The sequence below is a fragment of the Mytilus californianus genome, unplaced genomic scaffold, assembly GCF_021869535.1.
Source record: "Mytilus californianus isolate M0D057914Y unplaced genomic scaffold, xbMytCali1.0.p SCAF_10, whole genome shotgun sequence".
NCBI classification, from domain to species: Eukaryota; Metazoa; Mollusca; class Bivalvia; order Mytilida; family Mytilidae; genus Mytilus; species Mytilus californianus.
Window position 1 is genome coordinate 48,898,316 of NW_026262582.1, and position 19,217 is coordinate 48,917,532.

At 31.9% G+C, this 19,217-nt stretch overlaps 1 protein-coding gene across 2 annotated transcripts in view; it reads right to left on the reverse strand.

Annotated features, from left to right (window-relative positions):
* The window catches only part of LOC127718286 (vasopressin V1b receptor-like), an 83,469-nt gene that overhangs the window by 1,903 nt on the left and 62,349 nt on the right, over positions 1 to 19,217 (reverse strand). Inside the window, exons 1-6 of one of the 2 annotated variants that reach the window (XM_052224289.1) lie at positions 14,268 to 14,385; positions 8,174 to 8,256; positions 5,762 to 5,897; positions 2,590 to 2,924; positions 1,324 to 1,459; positions 123 to 203 (exon numbers count right to left, since the gene is read on the reverse strand). In XM_052224289.1, the coding sequence (XP_052080249.1) occupies positions 123 to 203; positions 1,324 to 1,459; positions 2,590 to 2,924; positions 5,762 to 5,897; positions 8,174 to 8,251 (766 nt within the window). In that variant the 5' untranslated portion in view covers positions 8,252 to 8,256; positions 14,268 to 14,385. Of the gene's footprint in view, positions 1 to 122; positions 204 to 1,323; positions 1,460 to 2,589; positions 2,925 to 5,761; positions 5,898 to 8,173; positions 8,257 to 14,267; positions 14,386 to 19,217 lie in introns of those variants that run through there. The other variant, XM_052224290.1, reaches the window with a different exon arrangement.

A 19,217-nucleotide genomic window follows, 5' to 3' on the forward strand; every position in this document is an offset into this window, starting at 1 on the left:
CAAGTCAGAAATATGACGGTGATCTACTCAGACAATTCAGGCAAAAAGTCAGGTATATAAATTTTGTTTCATCAAATCCGATGGTACAAAAATGATTCGTTTGAAATTACTTTAATACCTACCAATTCCTACAACAAACGTTATGAGTATACTTCTTTTCATTGCATTACTTAATGCTCGAGACTGATTTGTTCTTAAAACATCTAAAATAAAAATGCAAAGCTATTAAATTAATAAAGGTCATTTTGAAAAGTTTTTTTATGTGTAAACTCGACCGACTTATTAAAGAACAAAATAAAGCTAGCTATATATATTTAGTTTAATGTGAAGCGTAAACTCTGTCGACTCACTTATAAACTGATAAAAGTCCTTGTTAGTGTGTTGTTCACCGCTTAAATAACATATAACAATCGAACTATAACTATAAAGTTTATCAATTAAATACTATTAACTACATCCTTTTTATTTGGCAAGCGTCCTCTTACAAATATAGCCCTGTTGGTCATGTAAAAACCAGTACCTTGTCTTCGTAAAAAAAGAACAACTTGGGAGGGTTGAAAGCCAAAGCCCATCAGCTGGTAAAAAGACTTCTGGTAACTGACGCATGCGGTTAAGTACCCTGGCATAAAGTTTGTTACGCGCGAGCCATTTGTACTTAATGTAACCACTTTATATTTATAAAGGATCAAATATGCATTCCAATGATAACAAGGGATTCATAGTCTTTCAATAAGCCCGACGTTGTGGATGCTTATACCGTCTATACGGCAAAGCAAATGTGTTGCTATTTCAATACAGATAGCAGGGTTTTTTTTAACGCAAAAATCATTATTTGGATTACCTTAAAAGAGGGACGAAAGATACCAGAGGAACAGTCAAACTCATAGATCGAAAACAAACTGACAACGCCATGGCCAAAAATAAAAAGACAAACAGAAAAATAAAATAGAATTTAGAATTTCCAGCAAAACTAAAGTAAAATATGGCCTTCAAAAATATTGTTATGCGGTTTACTGAACTGGCAGTATCAATCAAATGTGAAATCTTAAAATTTTTAAAGATCTATCCGAAAATCTTCTATCACAATCATGTTTTGTCTTCTCAAAAATAGGAATCGTAGATACACATTTCTTATTTAAGGCTACATGTGAAAAATCCAACTTTGCGGAAAACCTTAAGACTTAAAACAAATATGTCAAAGAATCAATTTTGCTTAAAAATAAAGAATTGTTAAAGGTAAAGAGGAATGGAGTAATTTTATCACAAAAGACTAAGGAGCGTTGTTTTATCGGTCTGCTGTTCAATACAATTATAACAAAGTACCTGGTACTTCGCTGTCAGTAGTAACGTAACCGTTTCTTTTTCTGACCCGAATAATGTATGCAATATAACCGTATATCGTTACCATGACAACACCTGGAATAATAACTAAAAGTGCCGATCGTATTGGCAGCCATACCTACAACAAAATGTATTTTCAAGTTACAAAAACGAAATAAACAAAAACATTCATGGTCAAATAACAGCTTGCCTTTCGATTTGTTTTTTCCCCCAAAAATATTGAGAAACGTATTCAATGATGCAGTAATAAACATAATTTTAGGACAGTTAAGGCATAACATGTACATAATTAAGTGAGTTGTTCGACCGACTCCTTTGTTTTAGTTACCTTCCGTTTTATATTTTAGTGTTCTTGGTTCTGTAGTTATCATTATTAAGGATGATCGCTGATTTTATTTGGACTTTTTGTCAGATATTCGGAATCCTCTGGTTTTTTTATGTAGTGCCATTAAAAATTAGCCCGGTAACTCCTGATTTTCTTTTCATAATTATATCACATATAGTTTGAAAAGCCGTTTCAAATTTCCAATGGCCTATATTTCAAAAACATGGACACGTACCTTTCATTGCCATTCACAATGCGAAAAAAAGCTTAAAAGACAAACAACGGTATACAGAGTACAACACAGAAACTTAAGACTGAGCAACCCAAACCCCACCCAAAACCGGGGGTTTTCAGGTCCTCCGGAAGGGTTAGCAGATCCAGTTTCTCATGTATTAATAAAACTATTTTAGTGATGTACGTAACCGAACAGTTAATTCTGAGGAATTTGAAAACTTGTTATTGGCCAATTTAGCCAAATATCGTACTTTCTCTTTGGGAGATGATTACTGTATATATGGTTTCATGTTTACATTACCCGTTTCCATTCTAAATTTTATTATGCTGATCAAAGAAGTATCGGGTCGTTTTCAAATAATCTCTCGGTAAATAATCAATCTGATTGAAATTCAGATTCTGTGTCCACACTTCGCTTACAAGGTTCTGACAGCGCTTCTTCTACTTACTGTTTGAAAGACCTTTCTCAGAATCTTTAGATTTTGTTTCCTGATACAAGCCTTCAAAAATTTGGAGGCAGCAATTAGAATTGCATAAATACCAGAACTGAAAATAGAACCAAGTGTTTTCAGATCCTTATGAACAAAGTGTGGACACAGGATCTTTATTTTAATCGAGTTGATGAATTATGTGACGGGAACCTTAACTTTGACATTGATAACAATACTTGCATGAAGAAGTATACAAACCTTTCCATACATCCCAGCAAAGAATGGAGTACACCATATTTGTCCACGATAGCGATAAAGTCCACTCTTCAAGAATGGTGTGCCGAGATAAATTGCCGTTATCCAAGGAATTAGTACCATGCAGGATCTTGTTAAAATCTTCTGTCTACCTGTCCATAGTGGACGCGCTAATGCTACAAGTCGATCTACACTCAGGGATACTAATAAAAATGTCGAAGCAAACAGAGCGACCTCCTGTGTATACATGAAGCTCACACATAAGAAGCGTCCATATGTCCAATCATAATGTTGTTGTACTGCCCTTGGAAAGTCGTGCAGCAATGCAACTGACAAATCTGGAAGAAAACAATCCCTATCTGACACAACTGTTGAAATTAAATGATATGATGTAAATGTTTGAACATAAGATACATGTTACATTACGTATTATAGTTGTACTATTCACGCTGTTAAATATCAAATGTTCTGTCTTATTCTTCTAATATTTTTTTTTATCATTTTTTTATATTTACACTGTATAGAGGTAATGTTTTCTACCTGTTCATATATTTGACCCTTATCTTCTGCAAGAGCAGTTATGTTTGTTTTGCAGTAAAAATGTTGTTAATATACCTCCTTCAAATCTAAAGTCTCGGTGTGAAAAATAACTTCAAAAATCTATTATCAGATTGGATATATCGAAACAAATACAACATTTGCATTTTGATTGGACCTGTGCTCCAAATCTATAAAGTTTTGTTTATGATTTCAGCACCGGATAAATATAACTGCTGGTGGATTTGTAGTTCCCGATGCTATCAGCATCTTATAGTCAGTTCAGTGCTTCGGTACTGAAAAGATTTATAAATTACTTTTCTCAATTGTTTCATTCATAGATTTGAAATTATTAAGAAACTAGGATTCTGACGCCTTCATACAACGTTGACCTTAAATGCATCTGGCTCTCCTCTTTATTTGCGGTTGTTTATACACCTTAAGTTATTGCGTTGCGCATTCACAATGAAAAAATAATCCAGAGAAGCGTTTCGGCCAAACCGAATTTCTAAAGTGTTATTTTTATTGAAGCGGGCATAGCATGTTTAATAAAAAATCATCCAATACTAAACAATAGGCTCTCAAGAGCCTGAATCGCACACCTGGTAAAATAATCTATTTTAATAACTATTTTTACTTTTATTGCAATCAGTAATGTTTGCATATTTGTAAATCTTATTCAGTGGCATTTTTGTAGATTTTGTATTGATGATCAATTTTACTCTTTATATTTTGTATCTATCTTTTACTGATTAAGAGATCATTGTTAAAAGCATACGCTTACTGAACAATCAGCAAATGAGGGTATCAATCTACTATTGTTTTTGACAAAAATGCAAACAATGCGTTAAAGTCGTCATACAGGGGAAATAACTACTATAAGGAGTCAATTGACAATTTTAACTATGTAATATATTTGTAGACCTTATTGTGCTGAACGTTTCTGCAATTAATTATTGTTCTTTGTCTATTAAAGTCTAAACAAAAAAATCAAACGTAGGTAAAACTTTATCATTTAGGGCCTATACCTTCTATGGAATAGGTTGACATTTTCGGCTAAACACCTTCGTTTTTTACATTTTTTTCAGGGCAATTACTCATACAAAGCGCCAATGGACAATTTCGGCCATGTTGATTTTTTTGAAGATCGTACTAAAGTAGCTGAACAATTTTCGTATTTTATTTTACAAAAAACGATAACAATGGGAAATTAAACATCGACTTTAAAGGCCAAAAACTTCTATAATGAATTTTTTGACAATTTTGACACTGCTGACTTTTTTTGTAGATAAAAAGCTGATCAAAGATACTAAGCTTAAAATTTTGTACGTTAGACGCGCGTTTCAACAGATCAGTAACGATCGAATTTGAAAAAAAAACTAGAATGCCAAATCAAATAAAAGATATAAGAGAATTGGTGACCTTTTTTTTGGAAAGGTTTTGCCAAATATAGCTACAATCTTTCTAGACTAGCTGATGCTTTTTAGCTCGCTAGTTTTGCTCTAACTAATTTTGATAAAACTAGTTCTATTAAAATTAGTTCTTGAGTTATACGCCAAAAAGTGCAAAAATTACCCTATGTTCTATATTTATCAACAGCAATTTGCTGATAGATCAAATCCCTGGATACAAATGTTAAACTTCATTCCATAAGAAACATTGAGGTAAAGTTTGGTAACATTTGGTCTAGTAGTTTATTTGACGATTTGTATTATAAACCTTTACAACGACGGACAGACTTCGGACAACGAAAGACAACGACGGATGCAGAGTGATGCCTGATCCGATGAGTCAAATGTATACTAGTAGTTTTTCCAGGGAAACTGCTTAGTATGAACAGGCTTAAGGGTTTGAAGACGAACACTACAGGTATAAATTCGTTTAACCCTATGCATTGTGAGAGAGGCGATAATTTTTTTTAATAATGTGCGATAGATGTAAAGAAAAAAATCTGAACGAAATAAGTGTTCATTTAAATAAACTCATCATAGATACCAGGATTGGAATTTTGAATTTGAGCCAGACGCGCGTTTCGTCTTCAAAAGACTTACCAGTGACGCTCGAATCAAACAAAAGTTAAAAAGGCCAACCAAAGTACGAAGATGAAGAGCATTGAGGACCAAAAATTCCTAAAAGTTTTGCCAAATACAGCTAAGGTAATCTATTCCTAAGGTAGAAAAGCCTTAGTATTTCACAAATGTAAAGTTAGTAAACAATAGAATTATTTAGGAAATAGACTATATGTATGACATGATAAATCAAAGATAAAAAGAAATGCATGTGCAAAAAACGATAATCATTTAGATCATTCTATTTCTATTTTTTGTCTTGTTTAAAAAAAAAATACTTTGATATTCTTTATCTTTATTTATTTTTTGCAATGGTTTTGTCGGTTTCTCTCCGAATTATGACTTTTGTACCTTATATCGAGTGCCTATTTTAGCTATTATCTATAATGAGATGTCATATTTGTAAATCTTAGATATTTTGTTACTCGTACCTGCAATCGCTAAATAGGGTAATAGAGCATTTGCCATGAGATAAAGTAAATTATTCCCCTCGTATTAGCCAATCAAAATTTGGCATTTTGACATGAAGTATAATAATTGTTAATAGATAAATACTTTGTTACTCTTACCTGCAATAGCTAAGTTTAACAGAAGAAAAGACATGTTTGACTTAATATTCCTTCTCAATAATAAAACGATTACTAGAATATTGAAAATGACTGTCAAGATCCCCTCTGCTACACATATCCACCCAGATATAATAATCTGGAAACAGAAAAGAAAAAAACGAATTCAAAGAAACGCATTTCTTTTTATTTTCACTGTATATTTTAATAGATGAAAAATGACGTTTTTTTACCTACTCTCTTTTTACACCGATTGCATGCTTCAATTACATTTGTCAACAACATCTTATTGCGTCAATTGCTTCTAACCATCTTTTTCAATTATCATTTAAATAAATCAATAATATGAATAATGCAAGTTTTATTTCTAAAAGTCAACAAATTCTTATGAAAATTGCACTAGTCTTAATAATTATTTCTAAGGTACGAAAAAGACAGTTTGAATTTAGTCAGGAGTCCTTAAATATTTTAGAAGTGCTTCTAAAACAAAAGGATCAATTGAAAAGCACTGCATGACACATGATACAATTCGAAAGTTGTAAAAAATACATTCACATTGCACAGGTATTTCTTTAAGCAATGTCAAAGTGTGCAAGTCTCAATTGAGGAAGATTGACTTGCAGCATTAATATATTAGTTTGACACTCTTATGTAACTGTTTTGCGTTGATGCGTGTAATACAATCATCAATCAATTTTTTGTTTCTGTAGTTCTTCATGAAATACAACTGCTCATTAACTCTCACAACGCCATTGAGATCTATAGGTTAATATTTCAACTTTACTAATTGATTGATTTAATCAGGCAAGCAACGCCGATTTCTACCAGATTCCATGATTACGTTGGGAAGTTAAAAAAAGCGTTTATAACCATCAATGTTAAAATACAGGATAAAACAACTTATTTAGAATATGACAAACCTGAACAAGATGCGCATATGTAAAAGCAGAATTGATATTTTTACTATTGACGTGATATAAGAAAGTAAAATAACAAAAACAGCGAACTCCAAGGAAAATTCGGAACGGAAAGTCCCTTATCAAATGGCAAAATTGAAGACTCATGCACATCAAACGGTTGGAAAACACTGTCATATATTTGACTTGGTACAGCCGTTTTCTTATGTAGAAAATGGTGGATTAATTAAACCTGGTTTTATAGCTAGCTAAACCTCCCACTTGTGTATGACAGTTGTTTATAGTTCCATTACATTGATAAAAAATGGGTGAGCGATCCGAACAGATCCAGTAGGTTAATGTGACAATAATTTATATTTCATTTGAATGGTTTTGTATGATTAGTGCCCATTTGACAATGATATATTTGTCGATATAAAAAAAAAATGTGAAATTGGTCTAATGAATGATCAAAATTATTCACTGTGAGCGAAATCGGACATTAATGATAGGTGTTTGTACATAAAAGTAAGCAGCAGGAGATATTCGAGGATCTGGATGGGGTAGTCCTTCATTTCTGTATTCTTTAATTTTTGAGGTCATTTTCAAGCCAAAGATCGCTTATTGCTAATTATTTCCAAGTTGAACACGTGTTTTGAGTGAAATTAGTTTTTCAAACATGTCCCCAAAACGGAGTTATTGGCAGTTATATGAATAAGTTGCCAAAAATGACGCAGATAAAATTGACAATCACACCACATCTTCTTATTTTTATATCTTAGGCCTTTTTTACAGAACTGAGTTTTTCGTAGCAGCCAACGTATTGTAGAAAAAAAAAAACTCATCATAAAAACCAGAATGAAAATTGCGCGTTTTGTCTACCATAAACTGATCAGTGACGCTCAAATAAATAAAGTTGAAAAGGTCAAATAAAGTACGATGTATGAATGATGTTAAAGATTATTCGGGACCCCAAATTCCGAAAGGTTTTGCCAAATATACCTATGGGAATCTATTCCTTGGGTATAATTTCTTAGTATTTAAAATAGTTAAAAGTTTTGTGAACAGTTATTTCATAATGTTGACAATATCATGATAATGCATGTACACACAGAATTACTCATTATTTGACTGATAATACCTTTGGGGATGAAACCTCCAACAGCTGTGGCATCCAGTGTTGAATTGTAAATAAAATAAAGTAGTTATAAATAGAGATACCAAGATTAAAATTGTGTACGCCAGACACGCGTTTCGTCTACCAAAGACTCATCAGTGACGCTCGATTAAAAAAAGTTGAAAAAGCCAAATCGAGTACGGAGTTGAAGAACATTACGGACCCAAAATCCAGAAATGTTTTGCCAATTTGATATTATCTATTCCTGGTGTCGAAAATCCTTAGTACTAGAATTTAGAACAATTCAAAGTTTTATGATCATTTAATCTTCAGTTATGACCATATCATTGATAATTCATGTTAACACAAGAAGTACTGACTACTGGTCTAAATTATACTCACTGCTAACAATATGTCTTTCGTGCCTGTTTCCAGAGAGTTAGTAACATTCATTACTGAAGAATTTATATTCACATCCATCTTGTCTGAAACCAAAAACAAAGAACAGAATTCCTCTAGAGTATACATTTTACATACGGGTTATATTCTTCTCGTATATTTTGTGATGGTATGATACTACCCCTCAACGGGCGGGATTGTGCTTCATTTTCATATGAATAAGACATAATCTTTTAATAAGTTTAATTAAGGTCTAGGGCTGCATGTCAATAACTGCTAGTAGTCCTATGATAATTCAATTTGATTATTGTCATTTTGCTTAGTTAGGGCATCGCCGAATGGTGGACGCCCTATAGTGATCAGTCTTTCCGTCCGTCCGTCCGTCCTCAACAAAGTGTGTCCGCTCTATATCTAGAGAACCGTTATGATTTCAAAGTTTATACTTGACATGTATTTTAACCAACTCCAGAGGGTGTGTCATAATGTATGTACAACTTCCTAGGTCAAAGGTCAAGGTCAAAAACTTTGGTTTTAGTTGACAACCCCATGTCCTATGGTAAAGATCGTGTCAACCCTATATCTTGAGAACAGTTATGATTTCAAAGTTTATACTTAACATGTATATAAACCAACAGGTGTGTCATAATTCATGTACAACTTCCTAGGTCAAAGGTCAAGGTCAAAAACTTTAGTTTCAATTGACAGCCCCATGTCCAATGATAAAGATACAAATGTTTTTACCACACATTATTCACAGCGGGGCCCACAGAGATGGCTCCCATCTCAATGATATCTAGTTTCTTCTGTTACTTATTCTAACATCGGATTTGGATTTCTTTTACTATGCGTATTGTTGTGTGTGTGTTGGCTAAAGGTATAGAGGGAGGGTTCAGATCTCGCAAGACGTGTTTGCAATACCGATGCAATAGCCAGTCTAAAACATCTAATCCTTTTTTCAATTATTTCAACAATAAATGTCAATGATGTTTACTAGACCAATTCAATAATAAATTGCATAAAGATTAAAAGAATATGAGTACTCGACCACTATCACACCTTGTAAAATAAACGATTATGTTTTACAAAGTGCAATGACAAATTAATGACTGTGTTGCTCTCAGTTGTAATTTTTGCCATTTGGTTGTCCCCTTGTAGGTATTCATAATCTTTACATCTTAGAATTCGTTCAAACATGGGTATACACTTCTTGGTTGACATGATGTCCACCAATCAAATCAAACTAACATGCAACATTTAAATTTATGTTTTAGTATTCATGTGTGTTAAAATCACTGTTAATTCAATGATTTCTAGGACAATAACTACAATGTATCATAAGTAATAGTCACTCGCTTTTAGCCAAATGTATGAAATATTTTCCCATACATTTTGCATTACTAAAACAAATGTGTTTATAGGACCAAAATCAAAATGGCCCAATCAAGGAACAAAGATAATGTATTGAACCGTTTGACGACATATTGATACACATTTCATATTTCATATGATGTCACGATTATTATATGGGGGTTGTAAAAATATTAAATCGAAAAAGACTTATACAGAGAATGAAACTTTAATGGGTTAGAAGACTGTATAACTCGAATTTGATTACGGGTGAGACGAAATTTTATTGAATAGCCAACACATTTCATTGCATTGTTATGATACAATCATATTTGCTTTTGAAAAGGTTCGAAAATAAATTTTTCTTAATTCTTCTTATGGGCTGATGATTTCAATATTAAGGTAGATTTGGGGTCTCTTTCTGAGCATCCCTTCTGGGCATGTTGCAAAACTACTTTATTGGATTTAAGATAATTTAAGAAGTATAATTTGATATACGACAAAAACGTCTAAGTCTTGAAATTTAAAGATTAAACTATCACAAAAATTAGATTTCGCTAAGGTAAATGGGGGTCTGAATTAAAATCTATAGAATGTTTTTGTATTTTGCCAAAATATAGTTCATAAGCGGGAGGTTTGGCTAGCCATAAAACCAAGTTCAAACCACCTTTTTTTTTAAATGTCAAGTACCAAGTCAGGAATATTGCAGTTGTTATCAAATAGTCCGTTGCTATGTATGTTGGCGTTTGTTTTTGTTGCCGTTAGTATTTCTGTTGTTCCGTTGTTTTCCTCTTACAGTTGATGTGTTCCCTCGGTTTTGGTTTATGACCAAAATTTGTTTTCGCTTAATCGATTTATGACTATTAAACAGGGTATACTACTGTTGCCTTTATCTATATCAAGGCGCTTTCAAATATGTAATAAATGTATGTGTCATGGGACTTTTTTTCAAGTTTCAAGTTGTGCAAAATTGTCAGATTTGTATAGGTTAATGATGAAAAACACAATTTTGTGTGATGGAAAGAAAACTGAAAGATAGAATGTTAAGACAAAATATGAGAAGATAGCTCTTATGTTGGTTTTTAGAGAATAAAAAGAAAACAATACGGTCACGGGTCTCGTTTTCTGCTAAAAAACAAAATGAGTAAATCAATAACAGATTCCAGTATAAATGTTACAATATATGAGTTATCTCCTCTCATATTCCAAAGTTGAAAAAGTGAATCAAACAAAACTATTCTGTATTTGCAAAAGAACAATCGCAAAAGTATGATAAAACACATAATTTGCCTTATTAAACATGGTAAAATAAAAAGTCTAAAAAATGAATTACCTTCATCGCTCAAAAATTGAACATTTCATTAAAGATCTAGATCGATTGTTTTCGGCTATATCAAAATTATCCAAGATGACGGAAGACATCCGCGCTATTTTCATTAAGTGTTTATCTGTTTTTCTATTATTTTCCAACATGTCCAAGAAAATACGAAACCGTGACCCCCCCACCCCCACCCCTATTTTTTTGCTATTTCGGAATATTTATAGAAAGCAACTTTCTCAGTGAATTTTTACCAATTCTTTCTTTTAATGTTTCCTCAATAAGGAAAAATGAATTTCTCTGATATAACCCATCAAGAATAACTGTGATTTCGTTAATTTCAATGAAAATTAATTTTCAGAAAAAAAGGTCCGTTACCCCCCAATTTTTATTTTGAAAATTATAAAGTATATTGACCCTGAAATTGATTACAAAAGTTTAAGAAAAATCTTTCGTCGACATAAAGACACCCCAGCTACCTTTGATCGAAAGACTATGCTTTGAATCTTCTGAATATACATTGTCACGTTTAAAAAGTTTATAACAAAGCGAAATGAAATGTAAAGTACAAACCAGAAATGTCAGAAACCTTAAGATACAAAGGTGTTAAAAAAAAAAAAATTACCAAACTCCAAGGTGAATTCAAAAAGTCCATAAGGCATTTCCCGAGTTATAATATAACAATAATTGGCTCAAAAAAGACACAAACATATATTCGTGTGGGTCATTCTTTTCTTTTTTTAGAAATTTGTTTGTCTTTTCGTCGTTTTACCTTGTGGACATGACATTGACCAATTTTTTGAAGACTTTTGAGTTTTTATTGTCCCCTTTGTCTACTCTACCTCTCTCTTCAACTATGTCCTTTATCTATGTCAAACAGAAATTAAATAATCTGAATATCTTAAAAGCTTTCAATATATTTAATAGTATAAACGTAAAAAAATCGTCATTTTGTCTCTTTGTTTGGTTGTTTTTAACTCAGGTATGACCGTCCTTTTTAAGTGTTGAATAGACAGACAACCGGCAAAGAAACACGGAGGAAACATGAAGACCCTCGAACATGCCTCATGCTTACATGTTATTAACGGATTTTAGAACTAAAAACGACAGAGTTGAGAAGCTTATTATTACTGTACTTCTAGGTCAACTCAGCAATAGGAGTTACCTAGGAATATAGTGATGTAATAAAACTGATTTTACAATGACTTATAATAAATTAACTCATACTTATCGGGAGCAATAATTATTCGGAATAGCGAACTAGTAAGTTTATAGAGAATTAAAATTAGTATCCATCGTGATTACAGAATTTACACGGCATTTATAACAACTAGTATATATTTGTATATATTTTTTAAACTTGATTATTTCTCATCACATGTCTTCATTACTATCATTATACACGTGACAAGGTCTCCTTTGGCATTTGACTCAAAACGTATCATGTCAATTATTGCTTCATCAAGTCACAACCTTTTGAATTAGCTTTAAACTTTCACTCTTTCAAATCATCTAATATGCAGATGAAGAGTAAATCATTCCCTTTTTTAATTTGATACATGACAAAATTACACTATGGTGGATTAAAAATGATCTAGAAAATTACATTTATTCCATGTGATAAAAACATTAATTGCTTTTATAATAAACTCGTAATTATTTGATACCATTGGGATTAGTATTGATGTTTTATTACGATGTTAAAAATGACAGACATTGTCAAAATAATCCTGCGAAAGTAATATTTTGTTTAGCGTCTGAAGCTCATCCTTATAAATGGAATTCGTATAATGTGTGTTTTCATTATGTAGCCACTGAAATATGTAAATCAAAATATACAATGACGATATTTTGAGTAATAAACCTTAGGACAGATAGGATATTTTCAGCTTCCCAATTGTGATCTTTCTATTGCTTTGTAGCAATATTTCAGCAGCGGCTGTATAAAAAGTATATATTTACCCTTTGATACGGTATTTCGGGACTTAAAGTTTCCTATAATGAATTCTTTGATATAAAGATTTTTTAGCAAAGAAGATATTTAACAATGGTATGGAGTGGTAGTTATAAGATTAAGGAATCAACGCTACTGCACCCATTGTGCATTTCGACAATTAACAAGTCTTCAATGATGCTCGAAGCCACCAAATATTTGAGAATATAATGGGCTAATACAAACATTACTGATGCTGATAAAGTAAGAAAGAACTTAAAGTATAGACTAATCCGGACAAGGGGTCAGTGCTGGTATAGTTGAAGTCATCTCTTCGAAAGTATTTAGGAACGTCATCGCAAGTTGATTGAACGTCACGGAAATGCTGTGATACAAATAAGCGAGGATTTGTTCTTATTGTCTTCATTACAATGCCGTCCTTATTTCTCTTGTATCTATATATGTATAAATTAAATGCATCTGTTCACTCATTCTTAAATAATTAAGCAGGTTCAGACATTCGTTATTGAAAAAAAATTAAAATTAATTTTTCGAAACAATTTTGTCGCCAAAATTCTTCTTATTGGCTGTGGGTTTTACTATTAAGTTGACAGTCTATTCTTAGTATCTACTGAATATATTATTTCATGATTTAAAAGTCAACCTGTCACCTTTAATGTTTTAGTACTACGTTTAGAAAATTTAAAACAAAACAAATTAAAATGTAAGGTAAATTCAAAAAGGGTAAGTCCATAAACACGGAAAAAATTTTATCATCAAAGGGAACGAATAGAAAACAACTGTCATAATCCTGACTTGGAATAGACATTTACTATATAAAGGTGGTTAATCCTGGTTTTAAAGCTAGCTAAACTTCCAACTTTATTACAGTTCAGTCGTTTATAGTTCCAATATATTGTGATAATTAGGTAAGCAACCCAAACAGACGTACTATATTAAAGTGACAATAAATGGCACAAAAAAGAAACATTTATTCGTGCAGGTCTCACTTTTGCTTTTTTGTGTAGTGTATTTTGGAATGTTGTTTGACTTTTCTTCGTTTGACTTTTTTTATTGTTCATCTGGTATGATCATCTACTTCTTTCAACAATGTCCTTTGTTTATGTCAAATAAAAATAAGATAATCTGTATATTTTAAAAGCTTATAACATACTTGTGAAAATGGTCCACACAAGCCTAAACATAACATATTGTTCATTTGGGTGTTTTATCTGTTTAATTGGTTGTTATTTTACTCATGTTTTATCATGGCCGTCAGTGTTAAGTGGTTGAATAAGACGGAGAAGCGTGAGAGAACCACGGAAGAAAACTGGCTACCCTCGAACATACCACATGCTAACATGCAATGAACGGTTTCGAACAAACAACCACAGAGCATATGATTACTATATTTCTTAGTCCACTCGAAAATCGGAGATACCAAGCAATGTGTTATAATTAAAATGTTTTCATAATGATTTAAGAGAAGTCATACTTACCACATGGACAAAGCGCAATTTATCTTCCAAAAAGCGTACTTTTATGTTTGTTATATATCTGACAGAGAATAAACATTAATATCCATCGTGATTACAGAATTTACACGTCATTTATAACATCTAGTATAATTTTATATGCGTATATATTTTCTAAACTTGATAATATCTCTTTTATCGTCCTCATTACTATCATAATACACGTATTAAGTCCTCCTCTGCCATTTGACTCAGAATGTATCTGAAAATGTCATGTCAATTATTGCTTCATCAAATCATATTCTTTTCAATTAGCTTGAAACTGACACTATTTCAAATGTTTTGATATTCATATTAAGAATAAATCATTTCAAGTTTCAATTTTCTTATTGGCGGAATGTCAATACAGTTGATTAAAAATGATAATTTCACATATTCCATCACATAAAAACATTAAATGCTTTTACAATATAATCGTTGTTATTTGATATCATTGGAATGAATATTGATCTTTTTGTTAATATGTATTTTTCTGTTGACAGTCGGTGAAAACCTTTGAATTATGAAATGAATGGAGATAATCTTTAATGCGTTTCATGTAACAATAATATTCATATGATTAATGAAGTAAATCAGCGTTCCTGTTAAAGGACCGAAATTTCTACATAGTTAACTCATTTGTCATAGACCCAATATTACATAGCATATTTACCTTCAGTATGAATGGATATAAACAGTTACCAGACCACATACATTTGATTGACAATAGATTCTCTGCTGAGTCCAGCATTTATCATGTTTATGACCCAAAAAGATATTGCATTGAGATCTTAATAACTAGGTTACATTCCAACACTCAGAACCCATCCAGAAATGAACATGTACCTATCCTAAGTAAAGAACATTATTGGTGGTTATATTTTTTCAAATAATAATCAGTGCTTGATTGTGGATGGCAGATTCCTTAAAGTATTTGTTAAATATAACACAATCGTTTTAGATTGTGTGATTTTGACCTGGACATTTGTGTCATGTTGCCAACCTTTTACTGTATTCTAAATGTCTTCTGGTTTTTGTATCCTGAGTAAATGTCTCATGGAGATTTATCTCTTACCTCATTTTATTCATAGTTAAATTGTATCAGTGGAAGTGTCAAAACAATTATTTGGGATCCTTTTTTGATTTTTAAGCTCTTCCTTTTTTGAATAAGTTTTTGATTTTCAAATAATTTTGCCTCAAGTATCACACAAGAGACATTAATTGTCGAAACTGGCATTTGCTGCAGGGAAATTGGTAACGTTAATTCTGTTACAACTTAATATATTTTTATCGGACGACAGATTGCAGGATAATATGAATAACATTTCCATTTTGGTATGAAACAATGTACTAAAAATCATATTTTTGACAACATTTTGCACTTGCCGGATTCATAATTGCTGGATTTGAATACATCATTAATTAGAATATCATGGATAAAGCAAACCAAACAAAAGTATCAACTGCACAACATTCTTTTAAGTCAAAACTTGTTTCCCTGTCAGTCTAATACTTGGTGAGGTTTTGTATATAAAAAAGAGAATTATCTTTTTTCGATGGAAACCCTACATCCATATCTCAAAAATTGCGTTTCATTTTGTTTTTATACATCCTATATCTCACCCCTATGGAATATGTCGAGTTTGTTTTTTCGGAACTCCTTAGTTATTTTCAACATTCTTTAGAATTAAGCAGACTACTATGTAGTCCATGTAATGGCGCAGTTGGGAGGAGGATGACATTCTGGCTGAAGACGTTTTCAACTGATAGATATAATAAACGAGCAATGATATCGTCATTATGGTTGTGTAGCATTCTATTTGCTTATAGTCTGTATAAGGTCTAGGTTGGTAACGAAGGAAGAGGTATGAAGTGTCATTAATAGGATCTGACATTACAAAATTATAAAGAAGAAGGTATGATAAGGCCATTGTTTTACCCTTGAATTTGAAAATCAAAAAAATTATTATAAATCTACTAACTAACTTCCTTCAGATGATCATGACATTATTCTGTCGGAATTCAGTATTCATATTTTTGAATTTTGTCTCGCGTATTAGTATTAGGGCTTTGCATTTTGACATTAAGTCAAAAACAGCAAACACTGACAGAATATCCTTATGTTGAATCCTTGTCATTAATATTTGGTTATAATCAACAGCTTTACCTGAAAATATGTTGATCTGCAAAATGTTTTTTTTACAAAGATGCATATTTGTGTAAAATTACCTCTTTGGTAAAGCTGTTGCACATATCTTTTTTGACCAAAAGCTATGCGTAAAATTACTATTTTTAGTAAAATACGTAAATATCGAAATGTTTATGAAGTCAAAGTAATATGTGCCCAGCGATGAGATTTTCAGGCTTATGGAGGTAACAATGAGTTGTTTGCATTTCTATGAAGTATACATAAATTCAAAAAACCCTAACGAGTTATTTTGCACTTTTTCACATGTTTGTTCAAGCATTAAAGTCGCTATGTCATATTGGGGTTGTTTATTTTTTGGGAGGAGGGGGCAAGTCTTTTTTATTTCATCAAATTGTAGTTGTAACTTTAATAACTAAGTAGTCAAAGAATTTTAATTAAGTTGCCATAGCAACAATGTTCCGGAATCTGCAATCAAAATTATAATGACATAATCCTTTGTCGTTCTTTCTTTAGGAAAACTACATCAATGATAAGAAGGCGAATACCAAGATATATAATATACCCTCAATGAGCTGTATACTATTTAATATGCTTTCTAGTGATCATCTATTATCTTATTGTGAATACGTATTGTACATGTATCCTGACAAAGTGATTAAATCAAAGATCTGTTAATAAAGAGTAAAATGAAAAATCAAACAGCATGATCAATAATATTAGGGCATGTAGGTAAAAGGGATGTAATAAAAGGTTCAACAACCCATACATCTTTTTTGTTTATGTAGTTATAAAACAGTCATAGATCACTAAAAAAACGAACTAGGAATAGATATGAGATGAGACACTATTTGGGTTCTATTCGGCAGGCATATCTTGCTTGATTTATATGTACTGGTATATGTAAAATTGAGAATGGAAAAGGGGAATGTGTCAAAGAGACAACAACCCGACCATAGAGCAGATAACAGCCGAAGGCCACCAATGGGTCTTCAATGCAGCCAGAAACTCCCGCACCCGGAGGCGTCCTTCAGTTGGCCCCTAAACAAATATGTATACTAGTTCAGTGATAATGGAGTCATACTTAACTCCAAATTATACACAAGAAACTAAAATTAAAAATGATACAAGACTAACAAAGGCCAGAGGCTCCTGACTTGGGAAAAGGGCAAAAATGCGGCGGGGTTAAACATATTTTTTTGAGATCTCAACCCTCCCCCTATACCTCTAGCCAATGTAGAAAAATACAAACGTACAACAGTTCGCACAGTAAAACTCAGTTTAAGAGAAGTCCGAGTCCGATGTCAGAATAGGAAACAAAAGAAAATAAACAAAATGACAATAATACATAAATAACAACAGACTACTAGCAGTTACTGACATGCCAGCTCTAGACCTCAATTAAACTGATTGAAAGATTATGTCTTCATCATATGAATATCAGGCACAATCCCTCCTGTTAGGGGTTTAGTATTATACCATCATAAAATATATGAGAAGAACATAACCCGTATCATGCCAACAACTGTCCATACATATGTTCATATTTTCCCTTATAATGTGAAACAAAGAGATTTACTCCAAAAACCTTGTGTTCATGCTGCAATCTATTTAGGGAAAATTATAATTTTTCGGTACTGAATTCTTATAAATAATATCTTGCAATGGTGACATAATTTAAACCATTTTGTGTAATCGAAAACGTATTAATGATTCTGGAGAAAGTGATTTACGCAAATCTAGAAGATAACTTGCGTGAATTTCAACGCGATACTAAACGGGATTTTAGCCTAAATCATTAATTTTACGTAAAAGATTTACTTGTTCTGCATTTCTTAATATAAAATAGAGCTTCAGGTGGAAAGTGAAAAAATGAAAAAAAATAAAAACCTCGGTTAGAATGAATATCTTAGGCCTTTAAGACTGTATGACAAACAATGAGGACAAATTGAAAGAAATCAAGCTTTATTAGCAGTCAAATATGTGTTGCCATAGAAACTACCAAAAATCTGAGACACTGTTTTTGGTAAAAAACTGGATATTTCCACATAAAATATAATATTAGAATTAAGAATATTGGTCACTGCAAGTAAGTATTTTAATTGTATAACCTTTAAATGATAATCAAAAACATTTTATCTGAAAAAAAAAGGTTTATTCATGGTTGCTATGGTAACAGGAAAATCAAACGGTCCAAGTTTATGAATTTTACACAAAAATAAGCAGTTAAATAATTATTGTAAATAATCCAGATGCCTGCAACATAAAATATGGTACTGAAAAAAATTAGTTGACTATCATATAATTCAAAGAAAAAATAAAATCGGGTAGACATTTTATATATTGGTGGCATCTAACCTACATTATGCTGTTTCGGAATCAATTTTGTACAAAAACTAGAAATATTGTCACCTTTTAGGGGTCAATATTATAAATTTTTTTACACATATGATTTAATTTGTACTGCAAAACCAATGTCACACAAAAAGCGTTTTCAACTGAGTAGGAAAATATGCATAAAATCTCCATGGCAACCATCTGTTTTGCATAGCAACCAACTGAGACAGAAAATATACAATGTTGATTTTTAACAAAATGCACAAAAAAAGGCACTTGAAGCCTGATGGGAAATAAAAAAAACCCCAAAGCAGTCCAATTGTGCTTAAAGATATGCGAAAATCTCCTTAGCGACACTACATTCTTGACATAAATGCCTAGTTACCAACTGATATTTGAAAATACCAAAGCTAAATTCATGGTTAACAAGCACAATTAAAATAAAAAAATGC